Source organism: Sinohyriopsis cumingii, chromosome 9 (assembly GCF_028554795.1).
Source record: "Sinohyriopsis cumingii isolate HCF-2022 chromosome 9, ASM2855479v2, whole genome shotgun sequence".
Classification (NCBI taxonomy): Eukaryota; Metazoa; Mollusca; class Bivalvia; order Unionida; family Unionidae; genus Sinohyriopsis; species Sinohyriopsis cumingii.
In genome coordinates, this window is record NC_142969.1 from 109112277 (window position 1) to 109126956 (window position 14680).

At 36.1% G+C, this 14680-nt stretch overlaps 1 protein-coding gene across 1 annotated transcript in view; it reads right to left on the reverse strand.

Annotated features, from left to right (window-relative positions):
- The window catches only part of LOC149792454 (uncharacterized), an 86714-nt gene that overhangs the window by 2553 nt on the left and 69481 nt on the right, over positions 1 to 14680 (reverse strand). The window contains exons 8-9 of the mRNA XM_089969391.1: positions 4007 to 4151; positions 3135 to 3533 (exon numbers count right to left, since the gene is read on the reverse strand). Of these exons, the coding sequence (XP_089825517.1) occupies positions 3135 to 3533; positions 4007 to 4151 (544 nt within the window). The remainder of the gene's footprint in view (positions 1 to 3134; positions 3534 to 4006; positions 4152 to 14680) is intronic.

Consider the following 14680-nt stretch of genomic DNA (forward strand, 5'->3'; position numbering starts at 1 on the left):
ATATAAAATATAAGGAATTGCAGAAAACTTCAGATAACCTAACCCGTCTAAACAAGCGTAAATATGAAATACTAACATTATCATCATCCTCATCATCATCATCAGCAGCAGCAGCCCCGTAAACCTAGAGCTTGTTAGGGCACCACATACGATTTCTCCACCAATTTTATCCATCTTTCCCTGTTCTCCACTGCCCTTTGGGTATCTCCAAACCCCATGTCTGTCCATTCTTTAATAGTGTCTACCCACCTCATTTACTGTCGACCTCTTCTTCTGCACCCTCTCACTGTGCCTTGCAAGATTATTTTTACCAGTTCACATGATCTCGATGTATGTCCGTTCCACTACTTTTTGAGTTTTCTTCATAGTGGTCAGTAGATCTTCGTAGGGTCAGATGGCTCGTTGGATCTTGTTGTGGACCTCCTTATTGGTTACATTGTCAACATATGAGATGCCCAAGATCTTCTGATTCCGAAGGCTTTAATCATGCTTTGTAGATCTTGTTTGAGCATCCATGTTTTATAAGCATACAGATAAATGGATATAACAATAGAGCACATCAGTTTTATTTTTTTTAAACCAAGAGCAATGCTATTGTCCTTACATATTGGTCTCAGCCTCATTATTGTGGAGAAATCATGGTGGAGAATAGTGGAGAAATCATATGTGGTGTCCCAACAATCTAATGAGGCAACTATGGAAAGTAAATCTGGTTTGGAGACCTCATCTGTGATGATTGATCCCAAGGATTTGGAGCTTGTGACTGTTTCTAGTTTATATCTTCTTATTTGTTTGTCATCAGTTTGGTCTTTTCGGCACTTATCTTCATACAGTATGTGTTGAGGTTCTTTCATTGCGCTCAATCAAGTCAGCCAGTTCTTGTTCATCTCCTGCCATATCATATGTGAAGCAAAAGTTGGTGATTGCTGACAGTGCCCTCGTGGTTTTCCAAGGCATCACCCATGATCCTTTGTGCTGCGATTGATAAAGCCACCACTGCTGGCTTTGTCATAGAAGCGTTCAATAGGGCTAAGCGAATGTTGTATTGCCTCATATTTGCCCATAAGGCTGCATATCATACCATGTCAAAGGCTTTCTTGAAGCCAACGAAGATGTGGTATAGATTTTGCTGATGCTGAATATATTGCAAAGGAGCCTGAGACTGAAGATTTGTTCTGTGGTGTTCCTTCCTGCTCGGAAGCCTGCCTGCTCTTCAGCAATAGTATTCTCTGCTTGAGGCTTTAGTCTGTTGAGAATTATCTTCAGCATGACTTTGCTCGGGTGGCTGATCAGATGGATGGTTCTTTGGTTTTGAATTAGATGTAGAGTATCTTTCTTTGGGAGCACGATGACCATAGACTGAGTTCTTCTTGTGGGCCATTCTCCTGTCTTCCAGATCTTGTTGCAGATTGTTGCTAGGACAGTGACTATCTTTTCTGCTCCGCTAGCATGAGCTCTGCAGGTATGTTGTCAACTCCAGTATGTTGTCAGCTCCAGTATGTTGTCAACTCCCATATATTATCAACTCCATTATGTTGTCAAATCCAGTATAGTGTTAACTCAAGTATGTTGTCAACTCCAGTATATTGTCAACTCCAGTATGTTGTCAACTACAGCTTACTTTCCCTTCTTCAGTGACCTAACTGCAGTCTCTTCTTCCTGGCGGAGAATGGGTTTGTCATCGATTTCTTCTGCCTGGAAGCAAATTTAGTACTGGTGGATCCCCTTAGGTCTTATGATTGTACAATTCTGAGCAGTATTCTGTCCATCGTGTCAGGATATAAGATATTAACGGTACATATGCTAACATTCTATGAAAGAAATATAAAACTAACATATAAAGGAGAACAAAAAAGAATAAATACTTCAAATATAGAATCACCATTTGTAATATAAGCCACGTTTCATTAAAACAACGAAGATGTTTTCTGGTGGTAGGACAACATTCGTTTATTGAGTCTCGCCGCAAAATATTGTAGAAAAATAAGATGATGATAATTTTGAATATGTGAAGGTAGCAAGGGACAAAACTCATATAGAGCATATTAACGATGAGTTGACCAATATATAATATTATTTTAAAGTTGTAATATGTCAATCAGTAAATGCCACTATGAAACTGGCAACATAAAGTTAGATATAAGCCAGAAGGAATTATATAGGCAGTGAGTTTGTAAGTAAGCTAGTTAGTTCGTTACTTCTAATAGTAAGTCAGTAATTTCAGTTTGAAATAGAGTTGTGGTGTTTATTTTAGAAGTGATACCCATGCTTCAGTGGTATTAATTTAATATGAATGAGTTTTAATATGTTACGAAATGAAGACAATGGCCATGCTGAAATGATACCGAACAGAGTGTGCTGCCTATGTGAAACTTTAGTTCGAGTTTGTTCTGGACATTATAAGGTGGACAGTTAATTTATTATTGTAATCATGCAATGCATGTAAATAAATATCTCAAGAACTAAAATGCAGCTAATTCCACTAACGCATCTATACACATTCCCACCCTTGCCTTGATACACGTACCATTTAAACACGACCACCCTTAATGTAATATGTGATGGAGACACTTTTGGGAACTGGTTGAGGATTAATGACATCACGCTTTGAAAGAGATTGGAACTCGATACCTTTCAGGTAGAAATCTATCTAAATTTGGTTATTGATTTTATAATTTATATTTTATATCTTGTACTTGCTTTACATCTGCTGCCAGAAAATGTGACTGGGAGAAATCGCTTCGACTTTGAATACATAAGAAATCCCATGTTAAATATTGGCTGCATAAGATAGGTTGGATGGAGGGGGCCAGTACACCCAAGCACCCGGCCAAAGGGGTAGGCAGTATAATGTTTTTTTTGTTGTGTATTCTGTAGTTAGTACTTCACCTTCACTTTAGAGTAATGAGGGCAATTCTTCACAATACTTCTGTGTGTGTGTGTGTTTGTAAGTGTGTGTGTATGCGAGTGTGTGTGTGTGTGTGTGTGTTTGTATGTGTGTGTATGCGAGTGTGTGTGTGTGTGTGTTAGCTTACATAAAACCTATCTCTGTGGCAAAGTAAGAGCATGATCACTGTGGGTTTCGAACCCTTGCGCTGCCACTGACGTGAACTAGTCATATTTGTACCACCCACCTGATTGTTCATCACTGGAAGATGCGCCTGTCTCAGCGTCAGCCACTGCATAACTAGAGGCTTGGTTGGATATGACTGATAAAGCTGATATTTCAATTTCTGGTGTTGTTTGTTGCTGATTTTGGGATCGAAATCTACAGCATCCTAATGATCCAGCTGCATCACGGTTTTCTTCAGTTTGTGTTAACACCCTTGAGCTTTTCTTATTGCTAGTTATGCTGCATCCATATATGCATCCATATATGATAAGAAATGGGAAGAGGATAAGGAACAAGGCTGCCGTGAACAGACATTCGCAGGTTTTGCTTGCGTTGCAATCGTTTACGATACATGCTACAATCAATACGAATGCACCTACTCCTCCTAATATGTATGGGATATAATTCGTGTGTGCTTCTTCTGAAAATTAAAGCGGACACTTTATTGTAATTGCATTTGTTACCTTACAAATGATGTAGATAAGACAACTTTGTTTTAATTAAATAGCAAGTGCAAACTCAAATTGAGAAGAAAACAAAATGAAAAGAAATAAAGCCACGAAGCTCTAACAATTGATAAGACTTGTGCTTTTTGCTGGTTTGGACGTCTATAAGTGATCACATAAAAGGAAATGGATGTATATAGGTACTTGTCTTATCTTCTAAATTCTACAATGTCTTCCAAAAACTCAAAGCCAGTGACCATTCATCGTTTGGCATAATAAAACAATACTACTACTACTACTACTACTACTAATCGTCTCAGCTAGTTCGAGGGAAAAAAAACTTTGCACACACAATTTCCAAACAAATAGAAAAGAACTGCATGGAGCATCTCTGTCAGAAATACTTTGTGTAGGTTAGAGTATTATAATAAGCTTTTAATTAACAAACCTGGAATCTTCTTTATTGTTTCGATCGTTACATATATCCTTAAATACCCGGTGCCTCTTTGGTCGTCTGGTGTATATAGAATAAAGCCGGCTGGCACTCTGTCATAGCAGTACTCAGAGGGAGAGGTAAAATTATTTGTGAAGATCTGAAGAAAAAAATAATCAAAAACGTTGAAATTTCAAGTCGGTAATATTGTTGTTGACCCAAATTTTCAGAAATGTTAGACCGGCCTATTTCCACGTATACTATCTGAGTTACCAGGGTATTTTATTCTTTAAAATGTGCTTGTATATTAATGTTCTCTAACTTTGACAAAAATACTTTGATAATGTTGAATATGACCAAAATATGTTTTATTTTGTATTTAAATTCATTGTTTAAGTACAGTGTAACAATCTATTTATGCTTCATAACCATGGTTTCGAGATATGGAACTTACTGTAAAACTCGGAAACCTGTAGCGGCCTTCGCGAAGTGCTAAAGGTGTGATTGCACGAGGCCCGCAAGATGTTTATATTCATTCTTACTAAATCTGCCTTTTAATTTTAACTTTCTGTTTTATGTTCATAATAGAGATGATTCTTTCGCAGAAATAACAAATCTGTAGAGCTTCAATTCAAAAGTGTTCTTCATGACATAGTAGTGTTAAGGACCAATTCACACTGCTAAAAGAGAACGCCGTAATCCTGAGAATATTCGGCTTTCCACCAACCTCATTATTAATTAGCGGATCTTTCAAGTGTCATAGATTGACATCCGGTTTCTCACCAATTGTGCTATGAAGACACTCAAATATACAAATCTAGCTGGCAACTGACGCTGAGGCTGCCAACGAACGCGTAGGAGGTACATTTCCGATGGGAAGTCAAGGATGACATATAGCAAGCTGCAGATGAATCATGATAAAACTGATCGGAACAGGAGCGAAGATTGAAACCTTTGATGTCACGCGTCTAGGCTCCAGCAAGTGAATGCAAAGAGAAAGAACAAAGAAGAAACACAGTCACCGTCTGATTCAAGACAAATGGCAAATTCGAAAAAGAAATCTCTATTACATTTTGCCGTCTCAATGGTGGTAAGCCTTTGAAACCCGCTGCCTTTTTTCCCCCGACTTTTCCGCACATCATTTGGAATGGAACATTAATTATCCTGAGAGTGAGCAAACTCGGTCAGATTAGTCACGATATGATCACAGTATGCTGAATAAGCAAACTCGATCAGATTAGTAACGATATGATCACAGTATGCTGAATAAGCAAACTCGGTCAGATCAGTCACGATATGATCACAGTATGCTGAATAAGCAAACTCGATCAGATTAGTCACGATATGATCACAGTATGCTGAATAAGCAAACTCGGTCAGATCAGTCACGATATGATCACAGTATGCTGAATAAGCAAACTCGATCAGATTAGTAACGATATGATCACAGTATGCTGAATAAGCAAACTCGGTCAGATTAGTCACGATATGATCACAGTATGCTGAATAAGCAAACTCGACCAGATTAGTAACGATATGATCACAGTATGCTGAATAAGCAAACTCGATCAGATTAGTCACGATATGATCATAGAATGCTGAATAAGCAAACTCGATCAGATTAGTAACGATATGATCACAACTGAAGATTGTGACTAAACCAGTAACGTGCAATCTGTTTTATAGCTGTAGATTGTTGACATTTTGTTTTCCTATCCTTATGCTCTTTGTTTATTCAGCACATTTTAATGTTTCCTCGAACAAGTGATATAAATGTATTGCATAATGGCTATTTCGATGTTGTATTATACGAATAGTTGTGAAATACGGGAAAAGGTTGTACATGGCACATACAATTCACTTTCCAAAACGAAATAATTATGCTCTATAATGCTATATAAAAATTCGACGACTCTTGTTAGGGAAGACGTGGGTATGCATTTTTGTGAAGTGAAGAGGCTAATGAAAGTAAACTCTAAGCTATCTGAAATCGAATACTTTGTTGATGAAATCCTCTGACATGATGACCTAAAGGAAGAAATTCTTTGATTATAAGGATCAAGTGAGCATGGTTGGGTAGTTAACATGAATGCCTTTGAACATTATTTACTTTGTGAATAAATTAAAAAAAAAATTACACATTGATAAATACCCAAGAATGATCATTTAGTTCTATATTCATATTTGTTTACACCATTACAATTATTACGATAATAAGAGTGAAGAAGGGCCTACCAATGTGTTGGCTTTTGATGCCATAACTAAAACGTGTGGGATGGTTTGTGCACAAAAGAGGACCTTTATATTCTTATTTTTTATTATTTGACTTTGTTTGACCCAACAAAGGTATTGTATTCAATAAATAAGAAACAAATAATAAGCAGCACATAATATTATGTCTACTCACTCAAAACTGAAATTAAGGCAGTAAAAACTACAAAGGTAAGAACCTTTAAACCTGGCCACAAAGTTCTGTCTCTCTTGCCAATACTTCAAAAAATCTTTTTTAGGTTCGATATTATGGTCTTTATAAAGTTAAAGGAAAGTGATTTAAATTATACAAACACTCCTGGAAGCTTAAACAGAAATAACTTCGTCACCAGCCATGTAAATATGCTTAAGGATTATGTTAATAGAGATATCCCTGTTAATCATTTTGTCAATTTAGTTGTACCTGTCCCACAAAGTGGCGATTGAAATGATGACGTACAACCGGATAGTAGTGACCTTGGTTAAACCCCTCTTCCAAATTCAGCAATATGTCGAGTTTGCAAGGGAAAAATAACTATTTGACAGATGGTGTGCATCTAAAAAGATTGATGACAGTTATGAAAAACTAAGACAACTCATTGATCGAAGAGTTCAAGAACTGCTGCACAGTGACGTCAAGATTTATTCTGATGAGTAGACACTTTAGAAAACACTTTTCGTACAATTGACGAATATTCCTTGACTCACAAAGTTTCGTTTGTCAATAAGTTTTCCTCAGCAGATGGTTAGTAAGAAACTAACTCAGTCTGAAGCAAGTACTTACAAATTTCAATATGGCACAATTTATAACATTCAAACGTCTGATAAGACTGATCAGAAATTATTATCTCTTCCTACGTGCACTTACTTTAAGAAAATAGTGCGCATTATTTCTGGTTGTTTTAAGTTACAAAAGTAAGCAGCAAAATAAAGTTAGAGCTAATGCAAATGCTCTTCTTTCTCACAGGTCAAGGTCATAGTCATGTATTGGATACAATACATTTGTTGAGTCAAACATAACCTAGTTTGAACTGGTTATGGAGAATTATGAACTATTCATGTCGAAAGATTCTATATCACTTGTTTGTGATTCAGCCAATTATATCCCTATTAAAATATTAAGGGAGTATTCTCAGATATTTTGTTATCAGGTATTTTGCTTTTGTCTTAGTCTTCTTCTTCTGAAAGTGCTCGTCGTCAGGGAGTAGGGTGCAGCTTTTTTCAAATTCCACTCTATAATGTTAATTTGTCATCAGACTTAGTTTCAGAACCATTTACTATTGGATGTGAATTTGCCCATTGAGTGTATTCATTTGCTGGTAGGCAATGACTTAGCTGGAGAAAAGGTTGTGGTTAGTGTAACTGATAAGCCTTGTTTGGACTAAAAAGTTGATCCAGTGAAAATGAAATCCCCGATTTATATTCTGAATGTGCAGTTACTAGAGCTATGGCATAAGAGCACTTGACAATAATGCTGATCATAAAATTATTCTTTTTGCTGACACATGTATTGGTCAGGCTAGGGATGAGGTTACATTAGCTATTTTTACCGATCAATCAAAACGTATTGATCATTGGGCTCCTTTCTTAACCACTCATTCTCTTATTTCTAATTAGAGTGACAAACGACACTCACATGTCGAAAAAGAAAAATATCCTGAGATCTCCTGTTTGTTTCAGAGGGCTATTAGCGAGGCTGATTCCGCAGTTCTACCGACCTGCTATTTTTTAAACAGTGGGGTCCCTGTGAGAAACTGGAGATGACCTGAAGTACCCGCTGCTGACGAGGAGTCAGTGAGCTGTCAAAGCGTTGTTCTTAAGTCGTATAGGCAGGATATTCTTAGTATTGCCCATGAAACCTATTCGGCTGGTCATTTAGAAGTCAATTAGACTTTACCACTAGATCTCACACACGTTTTATTGGCCGCAAATTAAAAGTAACATTTCCAAATATTGTAGATATTGTTTTGTTCGTCAACTGACCAGTTTTAGTATATATTATCCATTGACTACCGGGAACGTTAAAAGAAAGAAAAAAACACTTCTTTTAGCAGAGGATTTAGGTACTAATATAATTGATTTCATCTCTGGTTGTGAAGTAGCAAGATACTAGTCTGACACTCAAGAGTCTAATTAAGGCAGACAAAAGTTACCGAAGAATTAACTATTGAGCCAGGTGATAAAGTTCTCTCTTGCCAGGACTTCTTCTCGATAACTATTATGGTCCTTATAAATTATATAAACACTCCTGGGAGGTGCAAGTGAAATAACTCCGACACCAGCTATGCAAATATGTTAAAGGAGTATGTTGATCGAGATAGCTTTGTAGATCCTTCAATACATTCTGTTGTACATTTCTCACATACTGATGATGTATACCCTGATTGTAGTGGATCTTCAGAATTCAGAAATATTAAACTTTCACATCTATAGCCATAGTTAAAGCAGTTAATATGTGAGTATGAGCACTTGTTCCAAAACGTTCCAACTCGAACAAACAAAATATACCATGACGTTGAAATTGTAGTTTCAAAGGCTGTAAGTCAGCACCCGCACAGGATGAATCCCCTCAAGCAAGAATGCTTGAAAAATGAAACTGAATATTTGTTAGAGAATAACTTTATTGAACCAAGCAAAAGTAACTGACGTTCGCCGTATATTCTTCTGCCGAAACCAGATAACACTTTCTGTATGTGCACTGACTACGGAAAAGTGAAAATTATCACCAAAACAAACTCTTTTCCGATACCAAGAATTGATGACTGTATTGACAGAATTGGAAATGCAAAATATGTAACCATGTTTGACCTGTTAATAGGATTCTGGCAGATTCCATATACGGATAGAAGAAACGAAATTTCGACTTTTGTAACTCCAGATGGACTCCATCAATACTAATGATGATATTTGGTGAGAATAATTCTCCCTCAGCATTCCAGCGCTAAATGAAGATGATAGCGTCTGGTATAGATGGCTGTGATGCGTACATCGACAACATCAATATACACAGCACTTCCTGGAAAAATCACATAGAAACTATCCAGAACCTCTTTGTTGGATGAGTGAGGCAAATTTGACAATTAATTTAAGTAAAAGTGAGTTTTGCTGAGCTTGTGTCACATTTTAGGACATGCTGAGTGACATAGTCAAGTCTAGCTTGTAGAAGCTAAGGTTAAAGCTATCTCCATGTTCCTATCAGTGTAAAGCAACTGATGCGACTTTGGGGTATGGCTGGATTTGCTCAATTATTTATATATAATTGCTGAGCCCCTGGCTAATTTATTGAGTACGAAGACCAGGTTTTATTGGTCTGAAAAATGTTAGGAGGCGTTCGATATGTTAAAGTCTATAATTAAAGTGCATTCAACCATTTAAAATCTCTATTGATACAAGTGATGTAGACGCTTGTGGCGTATTCATTCAGGAAGATAAAAATGGCATGTATAATCAAGTGTGCTATTTCTCCAAAAATATTAAATAAGCAAAAGACATAGACACTCGGCATATCAAGGGAAAAGAGCATTTAATCGCAGATGCACTTTCAGGTGTTTAGGGGTTCGACATTGTTTCATTTTATATGTATGTTTGTACATTCATTATAATCTTCCTGTGTAATTTCATTATTATTATTATCATTTGTGTGTTTGATTAATATCGATAAAAGTCTATGATTTTCTTATGAGGGGATTTGTTATTTATATTTCTTCCTGTTACATGATTTTGTCAAATGTTTTAAATTTGCATTCCTGACTGTAAATTGTTGCGAAAGTCTATAGCTGTATTTGGCATACGTGCATATGGACTATTACAAGGTATTTAAGAGCATAACAGTTCGTTGGATACATAAATAATTGCTTAAGTATGTGTTTATAGTTACTACTAATAAAATTATTTGTAAACATGTTAGTAAAGATCTTCTGATACCCTAAACTATTTAGAAATAATGCCTTGAAAAAGAAATTAAATTAAAGACATTAAAGATATTATTAATTACAGATATTATTAATTCCATTTCTGTCAATAAAGCCGCTGGGCCCCACGGTGTAAGTCATAGAATGATTAAAGGCGTTAGTGAAACAATAGCAGCACCACTAGCACTCCTTTGTAGTCCATACTTGGAAGTAAAACAAATTTCCAGATACATGAAAACATGCGGACATTCTTCGATTTCCTAAAATAGGTGATTCACACGAGATTGTCATTATAGACTAATCTCTCTACTTAGCTGTGTGGCAAAAAATCTTTGAAAGATGCATTGTAAAATATGTATATACTTACCTTCGCACAAACCGTCTTTTTTATAAGTATCAATGAGTATTCCTCCCTGGTCACTCCATTGTTTTTCAACTTAATGAAATTTATCATAGTATTTACAGTTCATTAGAACAATTTCAATATTTTTTGGTATTTTGTGATCTATCAAAAGCTTTCGATTGCGTATTGCAGTGAGACTTATTATTTAAATTGAAGGAATACGGTGTTTCACGTAATCTGATACAAGGCTTGAAATTTTGCTAAGTTATACACAATATTTATTCACGATTATAAATGATGGTGTGCCGCAAGGATCCGTGCTTGGGCCACTCTTGTTTTTGATCTGTGTAAACGATATTGCCGTTGGTATGAGCTCTTCTCTTACTAGTCTTTTTCAGATGGCTCATCTCTGCTTTATTCACCCCCTTATTGTGCTGAAATAGAGCCTGTCATGAATATTTATCTAATAAAATGGCATAACTGGTACAAGCAATTACTCTTAAAGTGTAATGAAGAAAAAACCCAGTTGCTATGTTTTTCACGAACAAAAACGTAACAAATAATCATGAACGTGGTGTTTTTTTGAAAATATAATATCGAACTTAGCTATGATGATTCTCATCACAATACTTTCATCAAATGGACTTTTAACATTTGTAGTGTTTTAAAAACGCATTATTTCGAATAGCTCACCTACGGAAACTAAACCAAACGCTAAATAGGCAAATTTTACCAAAGCTGTAAATAATGTATATCAGGCTTATCTTGGAATATGCAAGTGTAGTTTACTCGTTGTTTGATTAAAAAAAATTGGAAAAACCACAGCTCAATACGCCAATAATAGTTACAGAACTTCCAAAATACACTTGTGGGTAATCTCTCTATTTTGAAACAGGTGGGAAAGTTTGCAGTCTAGAAGAAAAAGATAATTTTACTAACACTCTTCAATATTAAAACGAGCCAAACTCTAAGACTATAAAACTGAATTTCTCCCTCACTCCTGTCAGAACAAACAAATTATAACCTTCGATGTTCAAACAATACGGCTCTTTGCAGTTACAGGCTAAATTCTACCAAATTTTCTTTTTAGTTTACTTTGTCTTAAAGTGCTTTGAAAAAGTGTTTATTACCAAATATCGTATTTAGCGAAATGTCAGGTTTTATTAATCAAACACTGGATATTATCCATACTAGGTTATGGCACAATGTAAGTTCATTAAAAGCTGATCTTTACCGTATTCAGCTTGCTGACACTCCTTTGTGGAACCGCTCCGGTAGCCTAGTGGTTAGAGCGTCCGCCTCGGATGCGGGAGGTCGTGGGTTCTATCCCCGGCCGAGTAATACCAAAGACTTACAAAAATGGTACTAAAGCTGCCTCGCTTGGCGCTCAGCATTAAGAGGTTAGTGTTAGGACTGGTCGGCCTGGTGTCAGGATAATGTGACTGGGTGGGACATCATACTACATGTCTGCGGCATCATGCCCCAGTGCTAGACATCACTGCAGACATCGTAGCGATATGACTGAAAAAATGTTAAAGCTACGTTAAAAATCCAAATCTCTCTCTCTCTCTCTCTCTCTCTCTCTCTCTCTCTCTCTCTCTCTCACACACACACACACTCCTTTGTGGTCACATGATGGGATCGAAACCACCATGCTCTTTGTCATGTTCCGCCCCATGTACAACATACAACGAAATGAGTTGATGAGAAATTTACGTTCATTGTGTATTAGCTTAGATTTAATCCTTTGGTGAAAGGGTGATGCAAATGAAAAATATAGAATTTTACATCATGGACGATTTCAAGAAATTACTCAAATCGTGATTACTGCCATTGTGCCTGCCCCCCCTCTCTCTCCCCAAATCAGGTTTCCTTATTATGTTGTCATGTTAAAAATTGTTGTAATAGCTGTATCATGAAGGGAGATGGCTAATTTAAGTTGTGATAATTTGATTACAATATTTTTTCTGGATATATTGTGAATTATACAAGGGAGTTCTGGACAACTTAATTTTGACAACCTCACTGTTCTTGCTGGACCAGTACATTTCCGGTTCTGAAATTTGTACGGAACTTTTCATTTGATTTATTTTTTAATAATACTTATCAGGATTATTTTGGATTTACATCATAATTCAGTAAGTTCCTCTCATATTTTCATTTATAACTTTGATATTGAAATTATTTGTTAAGTTTAACAAAACTTGTCTGTTTTTCTTTTTTCTGTTACTTAGTTTATGACCATAGAGTCGTAACAACTCCTACATACAGTAATTTACACTGTTAGAGTAATCGACATTAAGACGAGCGTGTGTAATTTCAACACTTTCCAGCTATGCTTGTTTGGGTCTGAATTATGTTGATCCATATTGTCAACTCTTCGATCTGTTTTATCATACTTGTCAGCATAAAATGTCATTCCTTTTATTTTTTTCTCCATTTTACATCATATCCGCTTATCCTACCGATTGTTCCGTGGGTTAATTTGTGTCCGCTATTATCAGCATCTCTATTTCCTCGTGTACTTTTATTTGTTCTAATTTTATGACTTTAGATGCTAATGGGGATCCATTATTGTCAATAGTACATACCCCTATTCGTCACATCCTTTAACCCAGCGTAATATAACCAACAATGTATCTTCGGTAGGGCCTGCTATCATGCAGTAGTATCATAATGGGCATTTAAGATGTTGCTTGCCGAACTAGGTCAACGCCTTGAACGCGAGTTAGTATGGCTAAAATGATGCAGTAAAATATAATTATTTCGTCTCATGTAAACTTCGTAGCCCATTACTCCAATGTAAATGCAATTACTAACTCTTCGGAAATGTAAATGTGGACACTGCTAATAGCGACAAAATCACTGCCACCGCAGGTGTAGACAATTTCGCCTACCAATAGTGGTGTTATTGTGGAGACAGTTTGCAAACGTATTGGATACTCTACGAAAAAAATTAAAGATATTGAGCATGATTTTGCGAATGATTTTTTCTTCAGAAACCTAAAAGATTTTGCGATGCAAGATAAGATAAACTTAACGGTGAGCAACTAATGAGCTTTGGGTATGGGCTATATATTATGAGAAAGTTTGTTGAAGTTTTTCCATAATTACTAATCTTCTGAACAGTTTGTTGAGTAACAAACCAAATTGCATTGGTGTGAGAAATTCAGGAAGCTTTGGATAAATTAAAGGCTATACTTAGTATTGCACCAATGCACTAGTTATTTTAGCTCCCGATTTCAGTCAAGCATTTGAAATTATGTTGAAGCAAGTGATGTATGGTCTTGATTCAGGAAGACAAAATTGGTATGTATCATCAAGTGTGTTAGTTTAATAAAACATAAACAAGCACCCGCGAAGTTATTCCACAATCGAGAAGGAATGTTTGGCTTTGATATTGTCCTTGCAACACTTTGAAGTGTATGAAATTGAGCTCCTTCTCCGATCATTGTTTTCAGTGATCACAACCCACATACGTTCACTATCAAAATAAAAAACGAATTTAGAGATTGTTGATGGGGATTCGGATGTATGCAAAACGACAACTTCGACATTAGGCACATACAGGGCAAATATAATCTGATTGCAGATGCACTTTCAGCTGTATAGAAGTACCATATTGCTTTGTTTTGTGTGCTATTGATACGATATCATCTTATGTACTGTTAATATGTACAATAAACTGTATTGCGTACATCTTTATGTTTCCTTATTAGGGGAGGTATTATGTATATCTATATTGTGTAGGTGTCCTTATTTAGGAATTGAGGGTAGAGGCCGACCTGACTAATCACATCCTTTTTATACGAAATATATTATATTGATAATTATTGTCTATGACTTTAGTTTATATTTTAAGATCAGAATTACTTGGAAGTAAGCATGTTTGCATATGCTGGGTTCCAGAAGTAGTTGTTGAGGAATTTGGATAGATTCTAGCATGTTCTAAAAGTGAATTTGGTTCTGAATCTGATGGGATAAAGAACTTTTGACCCTCCCTGGCTCTGTAATCGTGTCTACGTTTTTTAGATAACGGTTCTGATAGACAGAAATACTCATTCCATATCGTATCATCAGTTTAGTGTAATCAGATTTTATGTGTGTTCAAATAATCAGATTTTATGTGCGTTCAAAGGATATTCTTTTGCACTTGTGATTGAAGTTTTAGGACTATTTAGGATT